This window comes from Lonchura striata, chromosome Z (genome assembly GCF_046129695.1).
Source record: "Lonchura striata isolate bLonStr1 chromosome Z, bLonStr1.mat, whole genome shotgun sequence".
NCBI classification, from domain to species: domain Eukaryota; kingdom Metazoa; phylum Chordata; class Aves; order Passeriformes; family Estrildidae; genus Lonchura; species Lonchura striata.
In genome coordinates this window covers 18,456,708-18,480,200 of record NC_134642.1, presented here as the reverse complement: position 1 = coordinate 18,480,200, position 23,493 = coordinate 18,456,708, and the positions used below count along the sequence as shown (strand labels likewise).

Here is a 23,493-nt window from a genome sequence, read left to right as displayed (position 1 = left end):
TTTCAGCAGTAACATCTGTTAACAAAGGGCTGTGTGAACGATGTCTTGCTATTTACTAATGGAAGAGGATTTCACTAGATCAGAGAATATATTTTATTTTATGGACCATTTCACTTCTTTTAGGCTCATGGAAAATTCAGATTATTATCAGAAATTTCTAGACAGCTATTTGGTGACACAACTGTATATACAACTGGAAAGAATCCTGTCATTTTTCCTAAAAAAACTGTAATATTCATAAGTAAATCATACTGAAAGTAAATGTTAATTGACAACTTTCTGGAAACAAAAAGAAATTTATCTTCTTTGCAAATCAGATAGGCTTTACAGTATTAAAAAAAAAAGATGACCATTGTTATTTACTATTTTAGTCACAGGGTATTTATTGCATAAGCAAACTTTAATAGTTCCTTGGTTCTGATCAAGAGCAAATATTAGTTTATTCCTTTCTCTGTAGCTAGCACAGAGGTTAAAATGTCATTCTAATTGTGAAGTCTGCCACATGAACACAAAAAAAAAAAAAAAAAGCAATTTATTACAAAAATAATTTAGTTACACCTTCCAGTAATCTCTCCTGTAGAAAACTGAAGGGGTATTATTATTTTTAGGTAAACTATTATATTCTCTGCTACACTGATTTGAGTAATAGTTAGAATACAGAGAAAAATATGGCCTGCAAAAGGCCTTCACAGACTTCTCTGTGTTCGATAAAGTCTTTTAGTTATCAATGAGGAAAAGTCAGAACTAATCAGAGAGATATTCTTTACACAGCATAAAATGTGGGAAGACACAAGATTCCATAATAATGCTGCCAGGTGAACTCAGCATTTAAATTTAAAGATATTTGGAAAATTTATATAAAACCTACCTATAATTCTTAAGAAATTAGAAGCAATGTCATGACTTACAAAAGACGTAATGAGGAAAGAGTTTACTAAAGGCAGAATTTTCTTCAAAGCATGCCATTCTTCCCTCCTTATTCCTAATTCTTTATGGAATGGTAGTTAGACCTTCTGACAATAACAATCTGATTTGCTGGGTGCTTGAGAACTGAAGATAAGTAATAAAATCTGTTGAAGTGTTTAAATACAGGAACCAGAGCTCACAGTGCAGCAGCTACATTCACATGAGAAGGCTTTGAATGTAGATGAAACTAATTAGTCTTTATTGAAGACCATGTTTTTGCCGTACTACTCCTGAAAGTATTCTGGTTTCTTGACCAGAAATGAGCACCAAATTTCTAAATATGGATATGTTTCATTATCAAATAAATAACTGCAATAGACACAGACTTCTTAGAAGCAGAAGTGTTAATGAAAATATAAATGAAAAGTTACAAATGGATACGAATAAATTAAAATGAATTAATCAATTAAATAGAAACAGTAAATGAGAATTCATATTGAGACTGAAAATGTACACTATATAAATTGAATAATGGCATTTCTGGTTTGATTAGGATTCATCTGGTCTGATTCAGTTCAATTCCTCCTCAATGTCCATACCAGACTTCCAGTCTGAACTTCCCTAAAACACAAACCACTAGCTGGGACCAATGGGTCCCAATTAAGTTTGTGCCTGTATGTATTGTATAGGTTAAGAAAAACTACCAATTTAGCCTTCTTCAAAAGAAATCCAGTTCATGTGCACAGAAATCTTTCTGGAAAGTAAATCATATCTGATAAGCCATGCTGGAAAATATTAAATTCCAAACTGTGCTACCTCACCACACTGGTGAAAAGAATGGAGGCAGAAGTGATTTTTGTATGGAAACTAGAATGACAGAGTAATGATTTTTGAAGTCAAGGTTGTTCTGACTTCTACTACATTTTTACTATTAATGACAATGTTATGTTAAACTTATCTAGAAACTTATTATTTCTTCATTAATTATTTTCCCATTTACAGGAAATGTGCCTTGGATGAAAACTTATAACAGTACTTTTTTTTTTTTTATGCAAATAAGGATTTGTGAGACAGGACCATTCATAAGACATTTGTTGGAAGTTTTGCTTCTTGATTTGTGTCCCTAGAGCCTGTGCCTCTGATTATGCTCTGTATTTAGAAATAATGGTGAGGGAAGAAGACAAAAGCAGTAAATGTCTCTACTGTTGAGTTCCTTATGCTGTATTACTAACTAGTGCAGGAGCCAGACACTATTTCTTCATTAGGACAATAATATGTGGAACTAAGAGTGAGGAAAGAGAAATATATCCCTATTCCTGCTAAAACTAGCCTCAAGAATTGTACGTTCAATTGTGTTTATATCTATCCTCTTTAAATAACATTGTGCTACAGTTCCAGGCAAACCTCGGCTTGTGATTAGCCACACACAGATGAACACGGCGCTAATTCAGTGGCATCCTCCAGTGGAAACTTTTGGCCCGCTGCAGGGTTATCGCCTGAAGTTTGGTCGCAAAGACATGGATACATTAACGACCATGGAGTTCTCAGAGAAGGAAGATCACTTCACAGCCACAGACATTCACAAAGGAGCTTCTTATGTCTTCAGGCTCTCAGCTAGAAATAAAGTGGGCTTTGGGGAGGAGATGGTTAAAGAGATTTCTGTTCCTGAAGAGGTACCCAGTGGATTTCCCCAAAATCTCCACTCGGAAAGCTCTACTTCTACATCAGTTCAATTAACTTGGCAGATGCCACTCTTGGCAGAAAGAAATGGCATTATCACCAAATACACCATCTTGTACAGAGATATCAATGTTGCTTACCAGCCAATTGAACTCCCTGTTGTTCCTGCTGATACCACTATGACACTTTCTGGCTTAAAACCAGATACCACTTATGATGTAAAAGTACGTGCCCACACAAGCAAAGGGCCTGGTCCATATAGTCCAAGTGTCCAGTTCAGGACACTACCCGTGGATCAAGGTAGGATTTGTCTGCTTATGGCGTTGACCTTTAAAGGAGTATCGGTCTTTGGATATCAGTGCATTTGAAGGTGTAAATAAAACTCACCACTCCATTCATAAAAATAGGTTCATCAAGCACAAAAGGTAAAGTATATAAATCTTAATATGTTTTGGATGCCTTAGAATTCAGTTGTCCCTTGCCAAGCAAGTTCTGGCGTAACTTCTTCACAACATTTTCAGGTAAGGAAAATGTGTGTATTGAGTTGCACTAGATAAGAGTGAGAAGGAGTTTAAATGTGATATTTAAATATGAACAAGCAGGTAGGAATATTGAATTCTTGTTGATTTTTGACCTAAATGGAAAGCTAATACTCCCAAGAAGCAGTAGAAAAATGACAAGATCTAAGCTCCAAGATGTTGTTTATATACATTGTTTCTTTTTTTCCAGCAGTGTTTGCAAAAAATTTTCATGTTAAAGCAGTAATGAAGACTTCTGTTTTGCTGTCCTGGGAAATTCCAGAAAACTATAATTCGGCTTTGCCTTTCAAAGTAAGTTACTTTCCAAGAGAAATAACAGAAACTAGACAATGTATTTTCCTGATTAAGTAGCTTACTGATCATTAATCATGAATATGTACTGGGGATATTGTTGTTTCTAAGATTGCTAATCTTTCATTCACCACTGCAGTATGTTAAAGAAAACAGCAGAAGAAAATTTTTCTTCTTTTTTCTAGTCCTTTCAATAGAAAATACATTCTAGTACCATTTTGGGTTTTGCCTCCTCGATGTACAACAACATATTTTTGATTTGCAATTCTTTTACTCCACTAGCTATAGCTGTATCCAGATACAGAGACTCAGGGTAACATGCAGTCTTGCCTGGAATTTCTTATGCTTCATTCTTAATCACTTGTGTAATCTCAGGCAGTGGCAAGTGAAGAACAGTATTTTAGGAATGAAATGGTACGAAAACCTTTCTAAATAAGGAGTGTGAATGAAAAAAATGAAGATACTTTAAACAAGAGTACCTTGCTATAAATTCTGGGTTCAAGAAAAGCTGCTTACTTTGAAAAAGTGAAATTGGATTTCAAGAGTGTTTACATTGCTTTCCATTAATGTAGTATTTTTTTCTTTTCCCCTGAAAGTGAGAAGTTAACTTTCAGTAGTGAATTCTGGACTGCTTTACACCCTAAAGTACCCAAATAAATTAAAATTTATTTATTAGTTAAATTTATACCTAGGTTGATTCCTGAATTCAGTGTGACAGCATCATTTCCCTTCTCCTAGTAACCAAAGTTACTTTTGCGTGTTAAATTAGATCCTTTATGATGATGGGAAAATGGAGGTTGATGGACGTGCTACTCAAAAGCTGATCACAAACTTGAAGCCAGAGACATCATATTCATTTGTCCTGACAAACAGAGGGAATAGTGCTGGTGGCCTTCAGCACAGAGTAACTGCAAAGACTGCCCCAGACGTGCTTCGCACAAAGCCAGTCTTCATTGGAAAGACCAATTTAGATGGCATGATAACTGTGGAACTTCCAGAAGTACCCTCAAATGAGAATATAAAGTGAGTGAATGAATGACATACCATTGTTTTTAACTGCAAAGAGATGATCATTCTAACTCTTGATGGTGGACCACAGCTTTATTCTGCATAAAGAATTATGAAGTACAGAGAGTACAGTACTCTGCAGTAGTATTTGATCTAATATTGGTGTAATGTTTGATATAGTAAGCTGGGAGGTGCTGTTGACTCTCTCAAGAGACAAGAGGTCTTACAGAGGGATATAGATAGATTGGAACACTGGGCAGTCATGAGTGGCATGAAAATTAAGAAGAAATGTCAAATTCTGTTGTAAAGGTCCTTGAGTACATTCAACAGGAGGCAACAAAGCTGATGGAATGACTGAAAAAAATGTCCTGTAAGGAGTGGCTAAGGGCCTTGAGCTTGTCTAGTTTGAAGAAAAGAAGGCTACGGGCTGACCTCCTTGCTCTCTGCAGCATTCTGGAAAGGAATGTCCTGTAAGGAGCTGCTAAGGGCTTTGAACTTGTCTAGTTTGGAGAAATGGAGGCTGAGGGCTGACCTTCTTGCTCTCTGCAGCTTCCTGAGGAGGGGAAGTGAAGAGGGGGCTGCTGATCTCTTCTTACTGAGATCCATTTATAGAACATGAGGCAATGCCTCAGAGCTGCATCAGGGGACGCTCAGATGTATTAGGAAGCTTTTGTTTCAAACTGGAAGAGGCTTCCTAATCAGGCAGCTAATGTGCCAAGCATGTCAGTGTTTAATACGTATTTGGATGATCCCCTTAATTTGTTTTAATTTTTGGTCAGCCCTGAAGTGGTGAGGTAATGGGAATAGATGATCACTGTATGGCAGTTCCAACTAGAACTCTTAAAAGTTTGTCACATAGCCAAGTATGTAAGATTTGTATGGAGACTGATTATCTTTCAGTTTGCAGATTTTTCTCAGTAATTTTGTATTTCATCATGGACTGCAAAATGAGGGATGCAGAAAACCAGTTATATTTTCAACAAACAATCTCAAAAAGAATGGATAAGCCATCAATGCAAAACTACCCTGCTGTATCTCCTTGAAGTAGTCAGACTAAGTCACTCAAGAATTATATTGAGTTTTAAAGAATCGGTACTGCTTTAAATTAATTCAGATTAATTATTTCTGATAGTTTTATCAGGATAAAAATACCTTGTCCTCTCCACTGGTCTCAGAAGGAAAACAAGAGATTAAGCTAAAAAATTTGGAAGTTTTAGAGGTTACATAAGTTTTGGAATGGAACAGGTGGTGTGGAAATTTAAACAGAAACAGGACTAAAGACCCAAGAACATGTGGTCAGCAGGGATTAGAAAGGTTGGGCAATAAAGATTTTCCAGGAAAACATGAAGCATGATACAATCAATAAGTGTTATTGCTCTGCTTATACTGATTCCTGTTGATCTGCAAGGTTCCCATATGTAATATAAAGGAAATGGGGAGGAAAATGAGCCAGTCACTAAATGATGGGGATTCAACTTGTCCTCTCCCTGCTGGATTTTTTACAGCTTTCTAGAAAGCTGACCTCTTTTTCATTACTGACTGAAGATTTTCAGGCAGGTAAGGTCAAGAAATAAATGACTTTGAAACATTAAAATGATGAAAAACTTAAAAATGTAGTCATTATCATTAGATTGAGTAAGATGTGGTCAGTAACAAATGCAGCTAAGGAACACTGAGGATGGAATGAGTCAAAAAAGATTTATGAGGCAGAGCAGTCACAGAGAGAAAAATGTGCAGGATACCTGATCAAACAGCAACAGCAAGATAGCACTGGAATAAAAGACAATTCCCTTTTATTTTATATAGTGTAAAAAAGTTAAAGAGGCTAAGTGACATCAGAAAAGGTACATTAAATCTACAGGGTCCAACTGCCAATTTTGCAAATTATTTATCCCCTATTTGTGCATCTGTTTTATAAGAAGATTTGATCAGGCTTGAAAAAGTAAAACATAGGCTTGACCCTTGGAGCAGGCATACCAAAGCAAGTACATACTGAATGGAAAACCTGACCTGATGCTTGCACCAATAAAATAAGTAAAGTTGTTCTGCATTAGTATTTATATGGGAAGAACAATTTCATGTATTAGTCAAGCTGACATTTTTAGACATGCTGGTCCTCTATAGGTACATTATATGTTCAGAATTGTCCCTGGCTTACAATGAAGTACTGAGAATTTTTCAATACTAATTACACAGAAAGTGAAACAGGTAATAGATTGCTCTAATGAAGTATAGGTATTGAGACTGACGGTAATGTTATAAAAGCCTTTGTAATATTTATAATTAAAGAAGGTAGTATTTATCAATGTTTGATGGTGATACAGGATAAAAATTGCTGCAGAGATCACCTTATGATTAGCAAAATAATCTCTTTTGCTTGTCTTAAGGAAGCAAGTTCTTAATTTTTATTTCTTTTAGTATTTTGGGCTATTTCCAAAACAATTTTTATGTGTAAAGGATAGTCCATGTTTCACTGAATCTCTAACATCTTTGAAAAGTCTTAAGTAAAAGCAGTTTCGTTGAAGATTTTGACCTCTCAAATACTCAGTAGGTAAAATAATATCCAAATAAACTCTTTGTTTCTCACCCTCCTCCCCCCGCTTCCACAGAAAAAATTCCAACCTAAAAACAGACAAGCAAATAATGAAGTAAACTATAAAATGTTTTTCAGGAGATGCTACATTTTGCACAATTAAGTAAAAATCACAAAACTTTGTTGTCCTTCACAATTTGCAGCACTGCATTTTGGTGTGGAAATTTTCATTTTTCTACTTACTATTGATCTACTTATTCTTTCAGTTTAAAAATGTATTGAAAGTAGATTTTCAACGTTATGAGAGACTTTCATGAGGGAAGTGACAAAGAGTGTGAAAGTTACAATTATGTGATGATGTTCCTTGATTGAAAAGAAAAATGTATGAACACTCCGTTAGCTTAAAAAATAAAAATATGAAGAAAAAGAAAAGGATAAGTGCTGTGTCTCCCCCTCGAATCCACGGGAACAGAATCCCTGTGGAGCCCGGCCAGCTGGGCAGTGGGGCGAGTTGGGCAGAGGGAAGGAACTTCTCCTTGGATCCCGGGCCTTGGAGAAGCTCCCACGTGAGTCCAAAGACGAGCTGGTCCCACAAGCAGAGGAAAGAGGCGCTCTGCCTCAGGATTAGTTCCAAAGTTTAATGAGGGCCTGGAGAGATCCCAGGCCACATCTGACCTCGAAGGACATCCGGAGCAAGAGAGAGAGTCTCCCAGCCCGGAGCAGCTGATACAGGGGGGCAGGAAACCAGAGCAGGGAATGGGGAAGAACATGGGAGCAGCTCTTGGGGGACAAGGCCTCAGAGTGACCCCTGAGGAGGGGATGGGGAGGAGTCCCAGCCAGGGTCCAGTTACCTGGTGACCCTGGGAGAAGGATCTGGACAAAGGGGAAGGGTCACCAGGTGATGGACACATCACCTCTGAGGAGACAGGGGGATGGGTTGAGGTTTGATGGACATACAGGTACTGATGGGAAAGCTGGATGGACCAGACAGGTACAAAGAGGGGATATGGAGGGACAAACCATTATGAGGGGATATACAGTGCAAACACAACTCTACAGATAAGTGTGTTTCTTTGATGTTTGAAAGACATAGAGGAAGTTTTCATTTCTTTTTGCCTTGATTCTTAGACATCTCTTAAAGAAAGGATATGTCACTCACTGTTTACTAGGATTTGCTATTCAAAGTATTTTTAATAGACCAATGCAGGTTTAAAACCTGGGGTTAACCATCCTTAAGAGTTTTAATATTTTTTTAAAAATTATTTATAATATTGTCACTATAAGAATGCATGCCACAGATGTTTTTTGAAGTAATGAAATAAAAGAAGTGGACATTAGTTAAAAATCTGTGGGCAGCACTGCTTTCCAGAGCTTCTGTTGGAGCTTAGCATTCCCACAGAAAATTTCCTCTAATTTCTTGACATAAATATTAATGAATACACGTACTTTCTACAGGAGCTGAAAATCTAAAGTTTTGTTACATTTATTTTATTGGAAAGAGCTTTAAATAAGAAGAGATTTTTTTAAATCGATCAATGTCTTGCACTGGTATGGTGAAAAAGATAGTTTAGGATTGGCTTAGACTGAGATGGTTTTTAGCCAGTATTAAGGCAGCTCCTTTTCTATAGACTCTTTGTTAATTACTTAGGATTTTCAGCTGCTTTTAATGAGTAAAATTAATAGTTTTGCAGAAGGTTGAATGGATTGTAAAAACAAAGCAGACTGAAAGAGGAGATGGCCCATGAGACACTAAAATTATCTTCCATGATGAGACCCAGAAATAACTTAATAAGCTTTTGTTACTACGAGCAAAGTAAATGTTTCTTTCCCTTTCCCCTGATACGGAGAGTGTCTGACTTTTTGACAAGTATGTTTATCAAGAAGATGTATATTATACTACCCTGCATGTCCTGCTGTTGTAATTCCACTGCTTCTTCCCTCACACTAATGTGAAGTTATGGATCTGCTTGACACATATCCAGGCTTTGTGAAGCAGTGAAAGTACCAGATCTCCATCACACTAAAAAATATAATTTCCTTCCCTCCATGGGTGGGGAGGAAGAAAATATTATTAGAGAAATATTTCTGAGGAACACTGATATTTGTAATTTACAAATACTAGATATGAAGAGAGTATATATCAAGCTCTCTTACCTATGACTGTGAACAAGATACTGATGTAGCTAGAACTGGCAATGTAGATGGCATTTGATTGTCAAAAGGAAAGAGAATATGGGTGTGTTGTATGTCCTATCTGCTTCCTTTTCTCTTTATTAGGATATTGGCATTAAAAAATACATTTTTTAAACCTACTGTTCTGATTATACATTAAAATGGGGGATGATTGGTTGGTAATTAAGATTTAAATATATGGTAATATATTTCAATTTAGGGCTTTGAGGGTTTTTTTTCAGTGTGATGGTGGCAAGGCATACATACCTATGGTTCTTATATTTCATGTTGGCATTTTAGTACATTGTAATTAAAGTTTTTTATAAATATTTATATGTTTGCACAAAAAGACAGATAATTGGTGCTATTTGTTTGTCAAATGCTTTACAACTGATGCTATTTCAAGAGTGTGAATGTTTACAGCTATGTTTGGAAGGCTGCAGTGACATAATAATGTGCAGAATATTCTCAACATACCACTTTTCTCTTAAGTTCCTCTAAACAGACCACTCCATCAATTTATCTGTTCCTTTTCATTCAACTTCTCTTTTGTCCAACTTTGTCATTTACAGAGGCTATTACATAGTTATTGTGCCTTTGAAGAGGTCCCGTGGAAAGTTTATCAAACCATGGGAGAGTCCAGATGAAATGGAATTAGATGAGGTACTGTATTCAGTTTGTTTTTTTTTTTTTTTTCTTCTCCTTTATTGAAGAAGCAGTCTTTCTACTTTTAGGTAATTAACTCACCACTTTTAAAAGTTTTGTCAGGATACTTTATATTTATATTTGTATTAGCCTGTGGAGATCCAAAATAAAAATCATATTACTTAAATGAGAACACAGTATAGACATTAAGTTTCAATAAAGAACACAAAGTGTCTTATATTTCTTGACACTAATATTTAATTCTTTTTCTATTGTAAAGAGTGATGCAAAAGTGCAGGAGGTGAAATGACTTGTCAGCAAAAGCTTAATCACCAACAATATGAACTGTAATAAAGGTCTGGTTCATTAGAGGGGTGTTTACTAAATCTGTAACAAATGCTAAATTGCAATTTGCACCACAGTTTAACATTTGACCTTCTGATACTGTTTTTACCTGATTGTCATATACTGTAATACTTCTGGTGAGCATACCCTCCGTTCCATCAACAGTTTGTGATCAGAAACTAATCCATGAACAAGAAAGGAAAGAGCAACATTGTGTCATCATTTGAAACTACAAATGACATTAATCCAAGGGGAGGAAATACTTTCCTTTTATAAATAAGCCCAGCAATGCTAGAAATCAATTCAGTATGTTATTGATATAGTAATAATTCCAGGAAATACAATATTCACCCCCATTTTCTGTTTTACTGAAGGACAGCTCATTTAAACTTGTCCTTCTTCTTTCAATCTGTAAATCTGTAGTAACACTATTGTTTGTTATTTTAAAACTCTTTCAAGGATCCCATATGAGAGACTTTTACAAAAACAGGTTGTAGTGTTATTATTTTTCTTGTTATATCTGGTCAAGATTTTAAATAACATTCAAATGCTGTGGTACTTTGTACATGTAATATTTCTGCAATTCAAGACCAGAATCAGGGGGTTTTACTCCTAATATAGTGTCCTTTTGACCGTATCTATTTATTTTTCTATTTTCTCTTGGTGGATCCAAGAGATTTATGTTACAGAGATAACCTCACCATATGATTCCTCATAACACAGTTAGTTACTGGGAAGTGTTGATCACCTGCAAGCAAGCATAAAGGTTCTTTTCTTTCCTGCCATTGACAAAATGGATACAAATTTTGAATTTTGCACCAAAATATAGGGAGAATACAGATCTTCATCAAACTAAGTGTTGTAAAAAGTATTCAAAATATAAACAGAATTATTTAAATCTTTGTCACAACAACAGGCAAATCCTTAATCAGAATATTAAAAAACAACTGTTCAGAGGAAGGCATGATGACTAACTGATTCAACCCTATGTTTCTTCTTGACCAATTCCATTTATGTGATCATCTCTCTTCATTCAATTGAGTAATGGCTTTGATCTATTAACTGCTTCACTTTAAAAGAAGTTGGATTGCAAATGCCATCAGCTCATGATCATAGTTATAGGTGACATCAAGTACAGTTAAACAGTAAAACCTTGACAGCCACATCCATACAGTAATGGAAACTGATTGAGTATTACCACCCTCTTTTAACATCCAAAGGCTGTAGTCACATTCAGCAGTATTAATAGATTAAAGGATAGGTGCCAGATGACATTGAACTTTTTGGCAATTAAATTCTATAGTTCCTGCTGATTCTCATAACAAAGGGACATTTTAATCATCCTGCAAGTTGTGTTGCCTTAGTCTGTATAACAGATTGATAAAGAACATTTATTAATTCAGAAATATTTGTGTCAGGGTGGGTTGTTTCCCACGTCTACTGATATAATTGAGTCCACATTGTAGAATTAATGATGGAAGAAATAAGATATGCATTGACTGGAAAATGAAGTTATTTCTGATAAAGAACTAAAGCCTTGATATATCTTTTGCAATTGCCACCAATAATATAGCAAGAACTGAGCAAGGAAAAACATTAAAAGCAGGCAGCAACTGCATATCATGCTAACTCATTCAGGTTCTATTACTTAAAAGACTGGTTTGCTTCCAACTTTGGAAATTATGCATTTTATTAAGTGTGCTACTCCTGACAAGTTTGTGAACACAATAAATACATTTGGAAAAAAATAACAAAAACAACAACACCCCCCCCACACACACACACAAAAAAAACCCACCAAACCAAACCAAAGAAAAAATGAACCAAAAAAAAACCTCAGAATAAAAATAAACAAACATATAACAAAAACCAAATATAAAACCTCAACAAAATAAAAAAAAAAAACAAACAAAATAACACCACCCCTCCAAAAAACCACTACTCTCTGGGCAAATAGTTCCAATGATCAACTGGGGACACTTATACGTATTTATACTTTAAGTATGATCTGAGATATGTGTCTGGTATCAGAAATGGTTGGGTAATAGATATTTCAAAAAGCTATGTTCCAAATACTTTGCTTAGATTGTCAGAAGGAAAGTATTTGCTAATAACACAGCTCTTGAGTATAACTCCATTACATAATTGAACAGTCTAAAAAGACTCTGCAGCCTTATTGTAGTTACCTAATCTTCCTGCTCCTTGAACCTCAGCTCTGAAAGAAACTAAGATAGCTTTAGAAGAGCAGGTAATGAACTGGATGTTTGGTATCTGAAAAAAAAAAATATTAGAGATACAGTCCTTTTTTATTAACTCAAAATTTCTTTTTTTTTTTCATAAGATGAGGTTTAGTGACTTTAAATAGACAAGTCATGCAAATAAATGAAACAGAAAAAATATTATGATTTTCAGTAAGTATTGCCTAGTAGGATTACTTTAGATCTGTAAGCAGTAAAACCTAAATAAAGGTTGCCATGTTAAATATTAAATTAATTTTGTAATTTTATTGAAATCTGTATATAGAGTACAATAGAAGATAGATGAACATGTAATGATATTTGGCAACAACCCAAATTCCATATGAAACATTAATGAGGCTGGAGGTTCACCTGAGGTCTACTCAGTCATGTGTAATCAATGTTACAGACAAAGTTTTTATCTACACACAAACACACCTAAGTTAATTGGCCTCAGGTGATGTATAACCATGTTTGAAAAGTTTAACTAATTTTATTTGATCAGGCTAACTTTTAGCATTCATAGCCAAAACTCAGTTTCTGATCACTCTAATACTGTACTTCAGCACTGCATTTTCTTCCAATATATGGGTTTTCTGTTAATATTTCAAATGCAAGAAATAATCAAGATCAAACATTTTCCTTTGCTTCTCAATCTAATTTTGATTGCAGTACTCCTACTGTACCTTGACATTTTATTATGAGTTATTTATAATCTAAATTGTAAATCTGGAAATATATGATAAAGCATAAAGAATTTAATTGAGGCAGACTCACAACTTTAATTCCAGTGGAAGTGGTAATGGAGGTATCCATTATCTTTGGGGATGGCACAAGCTGTATACTTCTACTAGTGCTGTTGTGTTTGTGGCTCCTGACTTTACAGGAGTAGCATGTGCTGTTACTACCCAATTCTTAGCTTCGTGTTTTGGCAGACTTCCAGATAACCGATGCTCAGCACTCTGCATAGCCCTTGTTGTAAAATGTGGCATCATACAGAGACAAACTTTTCAAAGTGCTTCCCTCAGCAGATCTTATGAGGGCTGATCTAACCTGGAACAATCTTTGACTATTCTCTGCCTCATGTTCTACATTTAGTAACTCTTCACAGGGCATAGGAAGCTACCAACAGATGTAAGAGTCACCTTCAATAAAGTGACTAAATAGAAATCTCTTCAATATTATGGTTCTCTGCTGCCCTCATTTTTATACGACACAAATAGACTCTAGCTGCTCATTAAACTGTTTAGGAAGAATGAAAGAGAAATATGGACTGCTGATTGGAATCGTGTCCTTGAGTAATGAATAACGATTTCTAGTCTCAAATTATGGCTAGTTCATTTTTTGCTCAGGGGATCCATTGCACTGTACCAGCTTTTGTGTCATGGCATTGAATTTGATAGAGGTAAATGGATGTAAAATCTCTGCAACAGGGCACAGACACAGGATTAGATCTGGAAAGCAGTTGACTGCATAGATGTTTGAAGATATAACATCCAAACGCCCTCAATGTTAAGGAAGCCTGTATTCAAGTGGCACAACTTGCTTTCATATGTATCTGCAACCTTCAATTTAGTCAGTAAGAAGGGGTATCAAATTATTAAAAGCTTCTTTCTGAGTAGTAGAGTGAATATTAGGTTGCTTTACATGCATTGCAGTTGTGAATTGTGCAAAATACAAGATCTCGTAAGGGGAAGACAAAAAGATGTGTTCATTAAGCTGTGGCTTAAATCAAAAGAGCATGGAATATGGTGAGGGGCCTTGAGGATGGAGGCACATGGAATGACTCTTGGGACTATCCTGTGCAGGGCCAGGACTTGGACTCACTGATCCTTGAGGGTCTCTTCCAACTCAGCATATTCTGAGATTCCATGATTCTGTGGAGAACTTCCCTGACTAAATATGTATTTTGAAATTAATATATATAGTTAAGACTGGATTTTAGTATCTTTTATTTTTTATCACCTTCTCACTCCAGAAATTTGTTTCCTCCTTCTAGAAATTAATTTTTTGCTAATCTACTGTATTAGAAGTGTTAGTGTGCTGAAAAGACTAAACAACTACTTAGAAAAATCTGTGATTTAACTATAAAACTGCAGGACATTGTCTAAGTTTCATAAGCAAACATAAGGGAACCACAAAGAGACCTTAGAAGTCATAATTTAACACACAGGAGAAGTTCAGACTCCTTGTAATCAAATCAGACTAATTTTTGTGGAATGCCATTATATGTAAAGCAAAAAAAGGTATTGAAGAAACATTTGTCTGATTTAATAAGTAATTCATCAATAGATTATACTAGCTGAGCTTAAGTTCCTTTATTACTAAGTGTATGTTTTCCAAGCTTGAGCCTACCATCTGGTCTTGTCACAGATGTACTGATGTAAATTTTAGCTTTGTTTATCAGAAAAGGTGATTTAGTCACCATTCCTGGAGGTATTTAAAAAGATTTGTAGTTTTGGTGATTAGGGACATGGTTTAATGGTGGACATGGCAGTGTTAGACTAATGGCTGGAATCAGTCTTAGAGATCCTTTCCAGCATACTTGATTCTATGATTCTATTCTATAAGAGAAATAGATAGATAGATAGATAGATAGATAGATAGATAGATAGATAGATAGATAGATAATATTAAAAATTAGATTTTTTTAAAATAGATAGAAAATATGTAATATGTTATGTGTTTTTGTATGTCTTCAACGAAAATATATTGTTTTCTTATTCTCCCTCTCCCAGCCTCCTCCTAGACACAACAGTACCTAAAAATTATTTTATGTTTGTAGTCTGGGCACTGCAATTGCCTCCTAGTATCTTATCCTAACAAGAACTACAAGAATTTGGAAAATTTTGCAATTGATTTAGTGATAATGATATGTCCCATGAAATGTAAATAAATTGTTTTTTGTAGTTTCTGGTCATGCATTAAATGTTCTCATTACACTGTCAAAAAGTTATGTTAAAACTGTTTACAGTTATCTTTCTGTTCATGCTTGCTCTCTCTCTCTCTTCCCCTGCCTTTCTTTTCCCTCCCTTCATTTTAAAGCTGCTTAAGGAGATAGCTAGGAAACGCAGAAGCATTCGTCTTGGGAGAGAAGTTGAATTAAAGCCATATATTGCAGCTCACTTTGAAGTTCTTCCTACAGAATTCACATTGGGGGATAAGAAGCATTATGGTGGATTTGAGAATAAGCAACTGCAGAGTGGTCAAGAATACGTCTTCTTTGTGTTGGCTGTAATGGAGCACTCAGAATCTGTAAGTTAGTTAATGTTTTTCAATATCAGAATTACCTTACACAACCACGAAAACATTTTTTCAATGCTTATTCCACTTCTCTAAAGCTTTTTTTTAAAGTCAGAGCATCTTTAAAGTGAGTGTTTCCTTACTCAATGCCCATTAATTCTTTGAACTCTTCTATTCTGTTTGTACCTTTGTGTATTACTTTGGCATATAACTGAAACCTAAGAGTCACCTTTTATTAGCTGTGTCATGATCCTTTAAAAATTACATTGTGTATTTTTTTTGACCATGGATGCAGCTTTTGAGACATGAACTTTACAGCAGCATCTTTATGTATTTAAAAGAATTTAAAAGCTGGTTTTTGGTGCTACCATTGAATAATGGTCTAGGATATACAGGGTTCTTGGAAAGATCCATTGAACTAGAGACATGCACAGCTACCTGTCTAGTTAGTCATTCCATAACAATTTTATCAGTAAATTTTTAGAAAATTAGAAAATAATTCAATAATAGGGAAAATTCCTGAGGTGAACTAAATAATGAGCTGTCATTTCTCTTTACATAATTCATTTTGTAGTCACATCCCTTTATGCGTGAATTAAGCTAACGCATGTAATGTATTATAAAAGAAAAAAAAGACAGATGTAAGACTTTTGAAAGATGCAATACACATTAGCATTTTAACATATAGTGTGTAATACAGTGTGTTTCTAATTCATAACTAAACCTGACAGGTACATTTGCAGGTTCAATCACTTGAAACTCAACACAAATACTCTGAATTCTAGTCAAATGCTTGCAGTGCATAACTCTGCAATTGCTTTCTTGGTGTCAATGGAATGTGCCTATTTAAGCATGATGAGGAGGTAGTTCCACTTTGAATACTTTTAGACACACAGCTTCATTTGAAAATAAAGTGCCTCCTTCCTTGCTAACATAAATCAAAAGTTCTCTTGTCACTTTTTGACATGGGTTGCATAGACAGATAATTCCGAAGGTGTTGAATCAGATTGGAGACGGTAAACAGCTTTTTACTATAAAGTTAAGAGGCCAGAAATCTGTATATCATAAATTACCTATACTAAAATGAATCTTCTCAATATAGTGCATTTTTTGTGTGTTTTGTATTAATTAAGGTATAAATTACTTAAATGTATTGCTTTGTTAGAAATCAGGAAAAAGCAGGAACAAATAGGTTTGTAAACTGATGCATATGGCAAAATGTATATAGGGTCCTACTCTTGAAAGACTTCAAAAGGCATTAATGAACTTAGGCTATCGATAAGACATTTCAACATGCCCTCTGAAACATCTGTGTGATTGAGTAGCATTGAGGTAGTCACAGACTGAAAATTTTTTAAGGGTGTGCAAGATTCAGCTTTCAATGACTTTCAATGCTTGAGTATATCAGCTCCCAGCATATATAGCTGATTTTCTTTTAGGACTACAGGTTCTACTGACATAACTTGCAAGTGATGTTTTTCTTGGTGGTCAGATGTTACATTTTACATAAGGCTTCTTATTCAGAGAGCACAAAATTTCTCTCTTGATTGGTAGAATAGAGAACTTGAATTAAAAGAGGTCATGGGAAGGTCTGAATTTGTTTAACTTAGTAAAATGGGAGCTGGAGAGCTATGATTAGAATCTATAAATACGTTAAGAATGTCATCAAGAGGAAGGAAAAAATAAGATAAATTTTTAAAATAATAAATGAGTTTAAATTTTTCATTAATACAGGATGGTTTAAATTGAAAGTGAAATCCTATTTATCGCGGAAAAGGTAGTAAGTGTTAATATTCTTGCCCTCAATATCCCTCTATATCTTTTTCCAGGCATTTTTGCTGCCCACTCCAAAGCAAGAAGAGAAATATAAAGAGTTACTTCTTGTAGGAATGAACATTTTTATATTTCTTGAGAGTACTAAACCTGGGGAAAAAAAAAAATCAGTCTACTTGGGTGGTGCAGGAATGGAAAGTGAAGACTCCTCAGTTTTCAGACAATGGTCATAGACTTAAAACATGGGGAGGTGTTGATGTCAGATGCCAGGTGTAGTAAAATCCTATAACATAACTGGATATTGTTGGCATAGGTGCTACGTTAGTAACAATAAGTGCCTCAGCTTTGCCAATCCTAATCCTGTCTCAAAGCCAGACACTGTCATAGCCCAGAGCCCAAAACACGGCCAAATGAAGTGTAAAAAACTATGTCTCCTTTGATAACACTTCTCCTAGCTTAGGGCATCTTTCATAATACAGTGCAAACATAAATGGAAGCTAATCTCTTCTCCCGGTTATCTTACTCTGTTTTAGCTGACATTTCTGATCTACTACTGAATCAAGTTTTTAAGTATTTTTTAAGATCTCTAGTTCAAATCCTAGTTTAGTGCTGATGAAGACACACTAGCACAGATAAGAAATATGTACAAACAATTTTGCACTTCTGACTTTAACTCAGAATTCTTAAAATGATCCAGTTTTAGCAGGCTGACTCTTCAGCCTCTCTAGTCTGTAATTTTAACTCTGCACTCAGCCACAGATGAAACATCTCAGGTCAGACAAGAATTTTTAAAAAATTCTCTTACCACAGATTTTATCCTAGGCCACCTGGCTTTACATCATCTAGTAAACCAAAGGGTTTCAACAATCTCTGTTGGTTCATAATTCTAGTTTCATCTTTATGAAAGACTGAGTGTTTGGCTTCCATTCTTATTCTACAATGAATTCTCCCATTTTTCAGTCTTAAATTCAAGTTTTCTCCACCTTGTGTAGGTATATTCTGTCAGACAGTTTTTGACTGGTCAAAATGCACAGTATTATTGTTGCAAGACCCTTTTCAAGGAACCTTTTACATTCAGTCCCGTTTATTTTTATCTACAGCAGTCTTATGTCACAAGTACCCTTTCATAATGTGCAGGAGGAAAGTGTTAAACTGGCATGAAATTAAAACAAAAACTAAAAATTGGTAACTGGTGGGCTATTCTCAGTGTCCTGTTCATTTTTTCATTCTCTGCTTAGGTTGCAAAGTGTTCTGCAAGGACTGTGCTGCATGATTTGTCTGCAGGTCATTGCTAATATGTGGAACACAAAATAAAGATGATAATAACAACACTCTGTTCAATTTGCAAGTTTGTGTATTGCCTTCAAGAAAAATAGCATTTGCAGTTTGCTGTGGTAATTGCATCATTACCTTCTATACATTTATTTTAGATGTGGGATAGCTACATTTTAATGCATTGCTTCATGATTAAGTACAAATTATTTTTATTTCTACAGACCATGTATGCAACAAGCCCATATTCAGATCCTGTTGTGTCAATGGATCTTGATCCCCAGCCAATTACAGATGAGGAAGAAGGCTTGATTTGGGTTGTTGGACCAGTGCTTGCAGTGGTGTTTATCATCTGTATTGTTATTGCTATACTTCTTTATAAAAGGTAGGTCTATCTTTTAATTTTTTTGCAAGGTATGTCATTTCCCCTCCATATTGATCACTTTGTAATACTGTTCTAGACTGTATTTTTGTGCTGCAATATTAACTGTCATTGCTTTGCAACATTTTGAAATTTATCAATGGCTTCTAGACTGCTGCAGAAATGTTTGACTGAAAGTTTCCAATAATTACAGGTATGCGAGTACATTTTTCTGCTGATTACACTATATTAACTCTATTGCATTTAAATGTTTTTTCTACTTTGCATACATTTGTATGCAAAGATACATTTGTATGCAAAGAAAGTAAATATGTGCTTGCACATAAATATGTATGGAATTTGCACATTTGACTTTTTAGAACTTGTTTATAGATGTATAATAGTAATGCATTAGGGGTTACATTCAGCTTGTTTTAAATGTGATTTTCATCTCCACTCAAGTAATTTGAATTTCAACTTTTGACAGTTGGCCTCAATTTGGCAATGTATCTATATGAATTTGGAGCTGTAAACTGAGAGATTAAAGAGACATCAAATAGCTGGTTCCTACTAATCTTGCAATAAGATCAAATTTCACTCATTCTTCTTTCACTCTCTATGACACAGATTTACTTTTGCTATTACACAAAGGACTTCCTTCTGCCCTACAACATGCTCAGTGAAAACTGTGTATGATGCCATAATTTATATTTAGTGGCCTTTTACAGTGTAAATGAATTAACACAGTTCAAGATACTAAATCAAAACCAAAGAATAAAACACAAAAACTTCTATCTTTAATTCCTAATACATTTTTGAAATATATTGACAAAGTAGATTTGACTTATATTACAAAGATGCTGCCAATTTCTGAGGAGGGGGCACACTAGGAATAATTGTATAAAATGAAGCATGTTTTCTAAAACTAATGGCTATGATGTTCCTATTATGTGCATATAAATATTTAAATCCTAGTCTGTATGCTCTTCCCACCTTTAGTGTCTCCAGTCAAAAACCTCTTAAGTTTCATGAAGAGAACTCTCTTCAGATTTTGGAAGGAATTCTCTGTTTGGAAGTAAATAACCACTCCAGAGTTAACTTCACCTTTAGACTGCAGATAGATATACATTTATAGAATCGTTTCAGGGCTAGAATCATACAGCATCTATTGCTTACAGATACTACATCTGAACGTTTCTGGTAGTTCATAGTGTCTCAGTCAATCAAATTAGTTACCAACTCTATTTCAGTCCATCACTTCAAAAACTGGTCATTGGAAATGTGCTAGAAATGAAAAACTCCTTTCTTCTAATTATTTTTAAAGTAAATTTTCTCCCATTCTACAAAAGAAATCCAAACAATAGTCTATTAAGTAGATGTGCAACTGCTTCTAGAGTTACTGATTACATTTATGAAACCAAAATAACAATCTTCTAATCTATTATAAAAAAAAAAAAAAAAAGGGAATATTCCACAAATAAGCAGGTAAAATTTTCCCATTAATAGTATGAAGAGATTGTCATTCGCTGAGAATGGGGGACATGTATTCCATCTGTTATTTACTACTTGTACTGGAACTGTTTGGGCAACTGTCCATATGTATTTATTTATTTTTCTATTTTCAGCTGTTTATTCTAATTTGTTAAACTACACTGATTTGGCAAATTACCTCCAAGAAATTATGACTGCAGTTTTAGCAGTCTGTGGTCCTCTATGAGCTTTTCTTTCTATAAAAATTTAGTATATAATTGAATATTTTTTCCAAGAGCAGGCAACCTGAATGCAAGTTTACTGCTACATTTTGATAGATTTGCTGACTGTAGAAGAGCAATGACAAGACAGTTGGGATATTTAACATATTGCTTCAAGAAAACAGTGCAGTTTAATTTGTGAGTTAAATAGACTTATGTGGCTACAGGAGTTAGATGGGGAAAATATATTAAATAAATGGGCAAAAAAGTAATTTTTGTGGATACAGAAAATTTTACAAGTATATTTCTAGAATATATTGGGGTATAAGTGCAACAAGTATTATAGTGAGAAAAGAAAATGAAGGTAGAGGGCATCAATCTAATTATTAACATATATGCAAAAAATATTACTGAGGATTTTGTTAAAGAATATGCAGTGCAAAGAGGACAATCAGTAAATGACCGTGTCTTCTGAAGTGCAAAGAGTAGTAACTCAAATAAAAGTCAACTGTGCTTAATTCCCTTTGTCCATAGAAACCTTTTTGTACAGACTTGGACTACTAAGCTCTTGATTTACAATATTACTTATACATTTTAATTACAATTACAGAGAAAATACGACTGCAGTTTCCAAAAGAATAGTTTTATGGGGAGAAGTCTTCCCCTTCTTTAAAACAGACATCATTAGATAGTGTGGATAAGTTTCATGGGTTGGTTTGAAGTGCATTTAACTGTTCCAAAGACAAGGAATGCATTGTTTGAACTCTTTAATATTTGTTGTTAAGCTGTAAAAAAGTTATTGCTTCTGCATTTACTTTTCCTGAAATCTGAAAGCCAAGATATTTAATGGACAGGTTTTTGGATCATACATTGGAATATAGCCAAAAGGTCATTGCAGCTTAGTAAGTAACAGTAATAGATGAGAATAATACTGAAAAATACGTTTTCTTCTCATTGGGCATACTATTGGTATAACAGCCAACACAGATGAAGCCAATTAATATCCTGTTTGCAGAACTCACAGATTCCCAGAATCAAAAGGACAGACCTCTGGAGCATGTCTCATCTGTTCAGAGCATGGTCACCTGCACCAGTTTGCTCAGAGGCAAAGTTTTGTATAGCTAAGAAAGGAAACTCAATTACCTTTCTGGGCAACTTGTTCTCATATTCAACTATCCTCACAGTAAAAACTACTTTTTCCTGAGTTACCGTTGACTGTGTCTTGGCAAATGGAACTGACTTGGCCATTAACCAGTTCCAGTGGTCTGCCCTTGAAGCAGTGAAACCACCCTGCAGTCATAGTAAATGGAGACACCTATTTTGGAGTAGATCTTTCCATCTATTAAATTTTATAAACAATCAAAACAAGGGATTCAAATAAATTAGATAAATCTTGCTTTATTTTTGGCCATTTTCTTGTTGACAAGAAAATAAAATTTTTCTTTGTTTGAAGATGGAGTATAATATTCAGCACAGTACAATTTTTATCCAAAATCTCAAACAAAAGCAAACCTGGATAGATAGATGGTGTAAGTCCTAAAAGAAATGCCCAACCATTTGGAGGTCTGCTTGAATCACAGTTTACATATATTTTATGTGTTTGCTACATGCTCAGTTACATAAGATTTGGTTAGTTAGGAACTTAGGAAATGTTAAAGAGCTCTAGAAATTGTGTGGTGTTTCTCAGAAATGGACAAAGTGATTGTCCCCATGATGCATCCTGCTGTCATGTCATGTCATTCTCAGGTTTTAGGTCTATTTTTCTTTCTTTTTTTTTTTTTTTTTTTTTTTTAGTAAATTAATTTATATGGATGGATATCCCTTGTAGTTTTTAAGAAATCACAAATTCTCTAATTTCAGTTTTCCACTGATGAAAAGCAAAAGGTTCCTCATTCTAAATCTTTAATTTTTAAGGAAGAGAAGTTAAAGCCATCTTGACAGACTTTGTATTGTTTGCTTTTATAAAGTGCAGCTTTTTGATTTGATTAAGAAGACTGTATCCTAAACTTAAATCTTTTGAACATAGTAGCTCTAGCACTCTGAATCATAGAATCATAGGTTAGTCTGGGTTGGAAGGGCCCTTTAAAGGTCATCTGGTCCAACCCCCTGCGATAAGCAGGGACATTTTCATCTAGGTCAAGTTTCTCAGAGCCCCATCCACAGGCCTTTAAAGTATCTAGGCATAGGGCATCCACCACAGCTCTGGGGAATCTAATTAAATAGTACTTCATAGCCTTCATGATTAAAAAAAAAAAAAATCTTTCTTCTGGCTAGACTGAATCTACCCTCTTTCACTTTAAAATCATTACCCCTTGTTTTGTCATTATGGGCTCTACTATAAAAGCCTGTCTCCATCTTTCTTATATGCCTCTTTAAGTACCAGAAGGATGCAAGAGAGTTTTCCAAAGCCTTCTGTTGTCCAGGCTGAACAATCCCAGTTCTCTCAGCCTTTCTTGTTCCATCCTCCAATGATTTTTGTGACTCTTTTCTGGATTTACTCCAACAGATACATGTATTTTTTGTACTGATGACCCCAATACTGGATGCAGCAATTCTGGTGGGGTCTCATCAATTGGAGTAAAGGGGCAGAATCTCCTCCTTTGAACTGCTGGTCCCCTGCTGAATCTTGAGATATAAGAAGAGATACACTTCTAAAAGAAAATGTTAAGATGTTAACAAAAAATTTAAGAATCACATAAATGCAAAACAGAAAAAATAGGAAATCTTAAGTGATGATGAAGAATATTAAACACGTTCTCATAATGTGTGTAATCTGGTCATTGCAGAGTAAAAGCTA

The 23,493-nt window shown here is 34.8% G+C and overlaps 1 protein-coding gene across 44 annotated transcripts in view; it reads left to right on the top strand.

The window, feature by feature from the left end:
* PTPRD (protein tyrosine phosphatase receptor type D) overlaps positions 1-23,493 on the top strand; it is a 1,155,761-nt gene that overhangs the window by 1,033,750 nt on the left and 98,518 nt on the right. For 18 of the 44 annotated variants that reach the window (XM_077790475.1, XM_077790477.1, XM_077790499.1 and 15 more), the window contains 6 exons: positions 2,299-2,886; positions 3,316-3,416; positions 4,186-4,439; positions 9,702-9,792; positions 15,402-15,611; positions 18,869-19,029. In XM_077790475.1, the coding sequence (XP_077646601.1) occupies positions 2,299-2,886; positions 3,316-3,416; positions 4,186-4,439; positions 9,702-9,792; positions 15,402-15,611; positions 18,869-19,029 (1,405 nt within the window). The remainder of the gene's footprint in view (positions 1-2,298; positions 2,887-3,315; positions 3,417-4,185; positions 4,440-9,701; positions 9,793-15,401; positions 15,612-18,868; positions 19,030-23,493) is intronic. The other 26 variants (XM_031507363.2, XM_031507362.2, XM_031507361.2 and 23 more) reach the window with 3 other exon arrangements.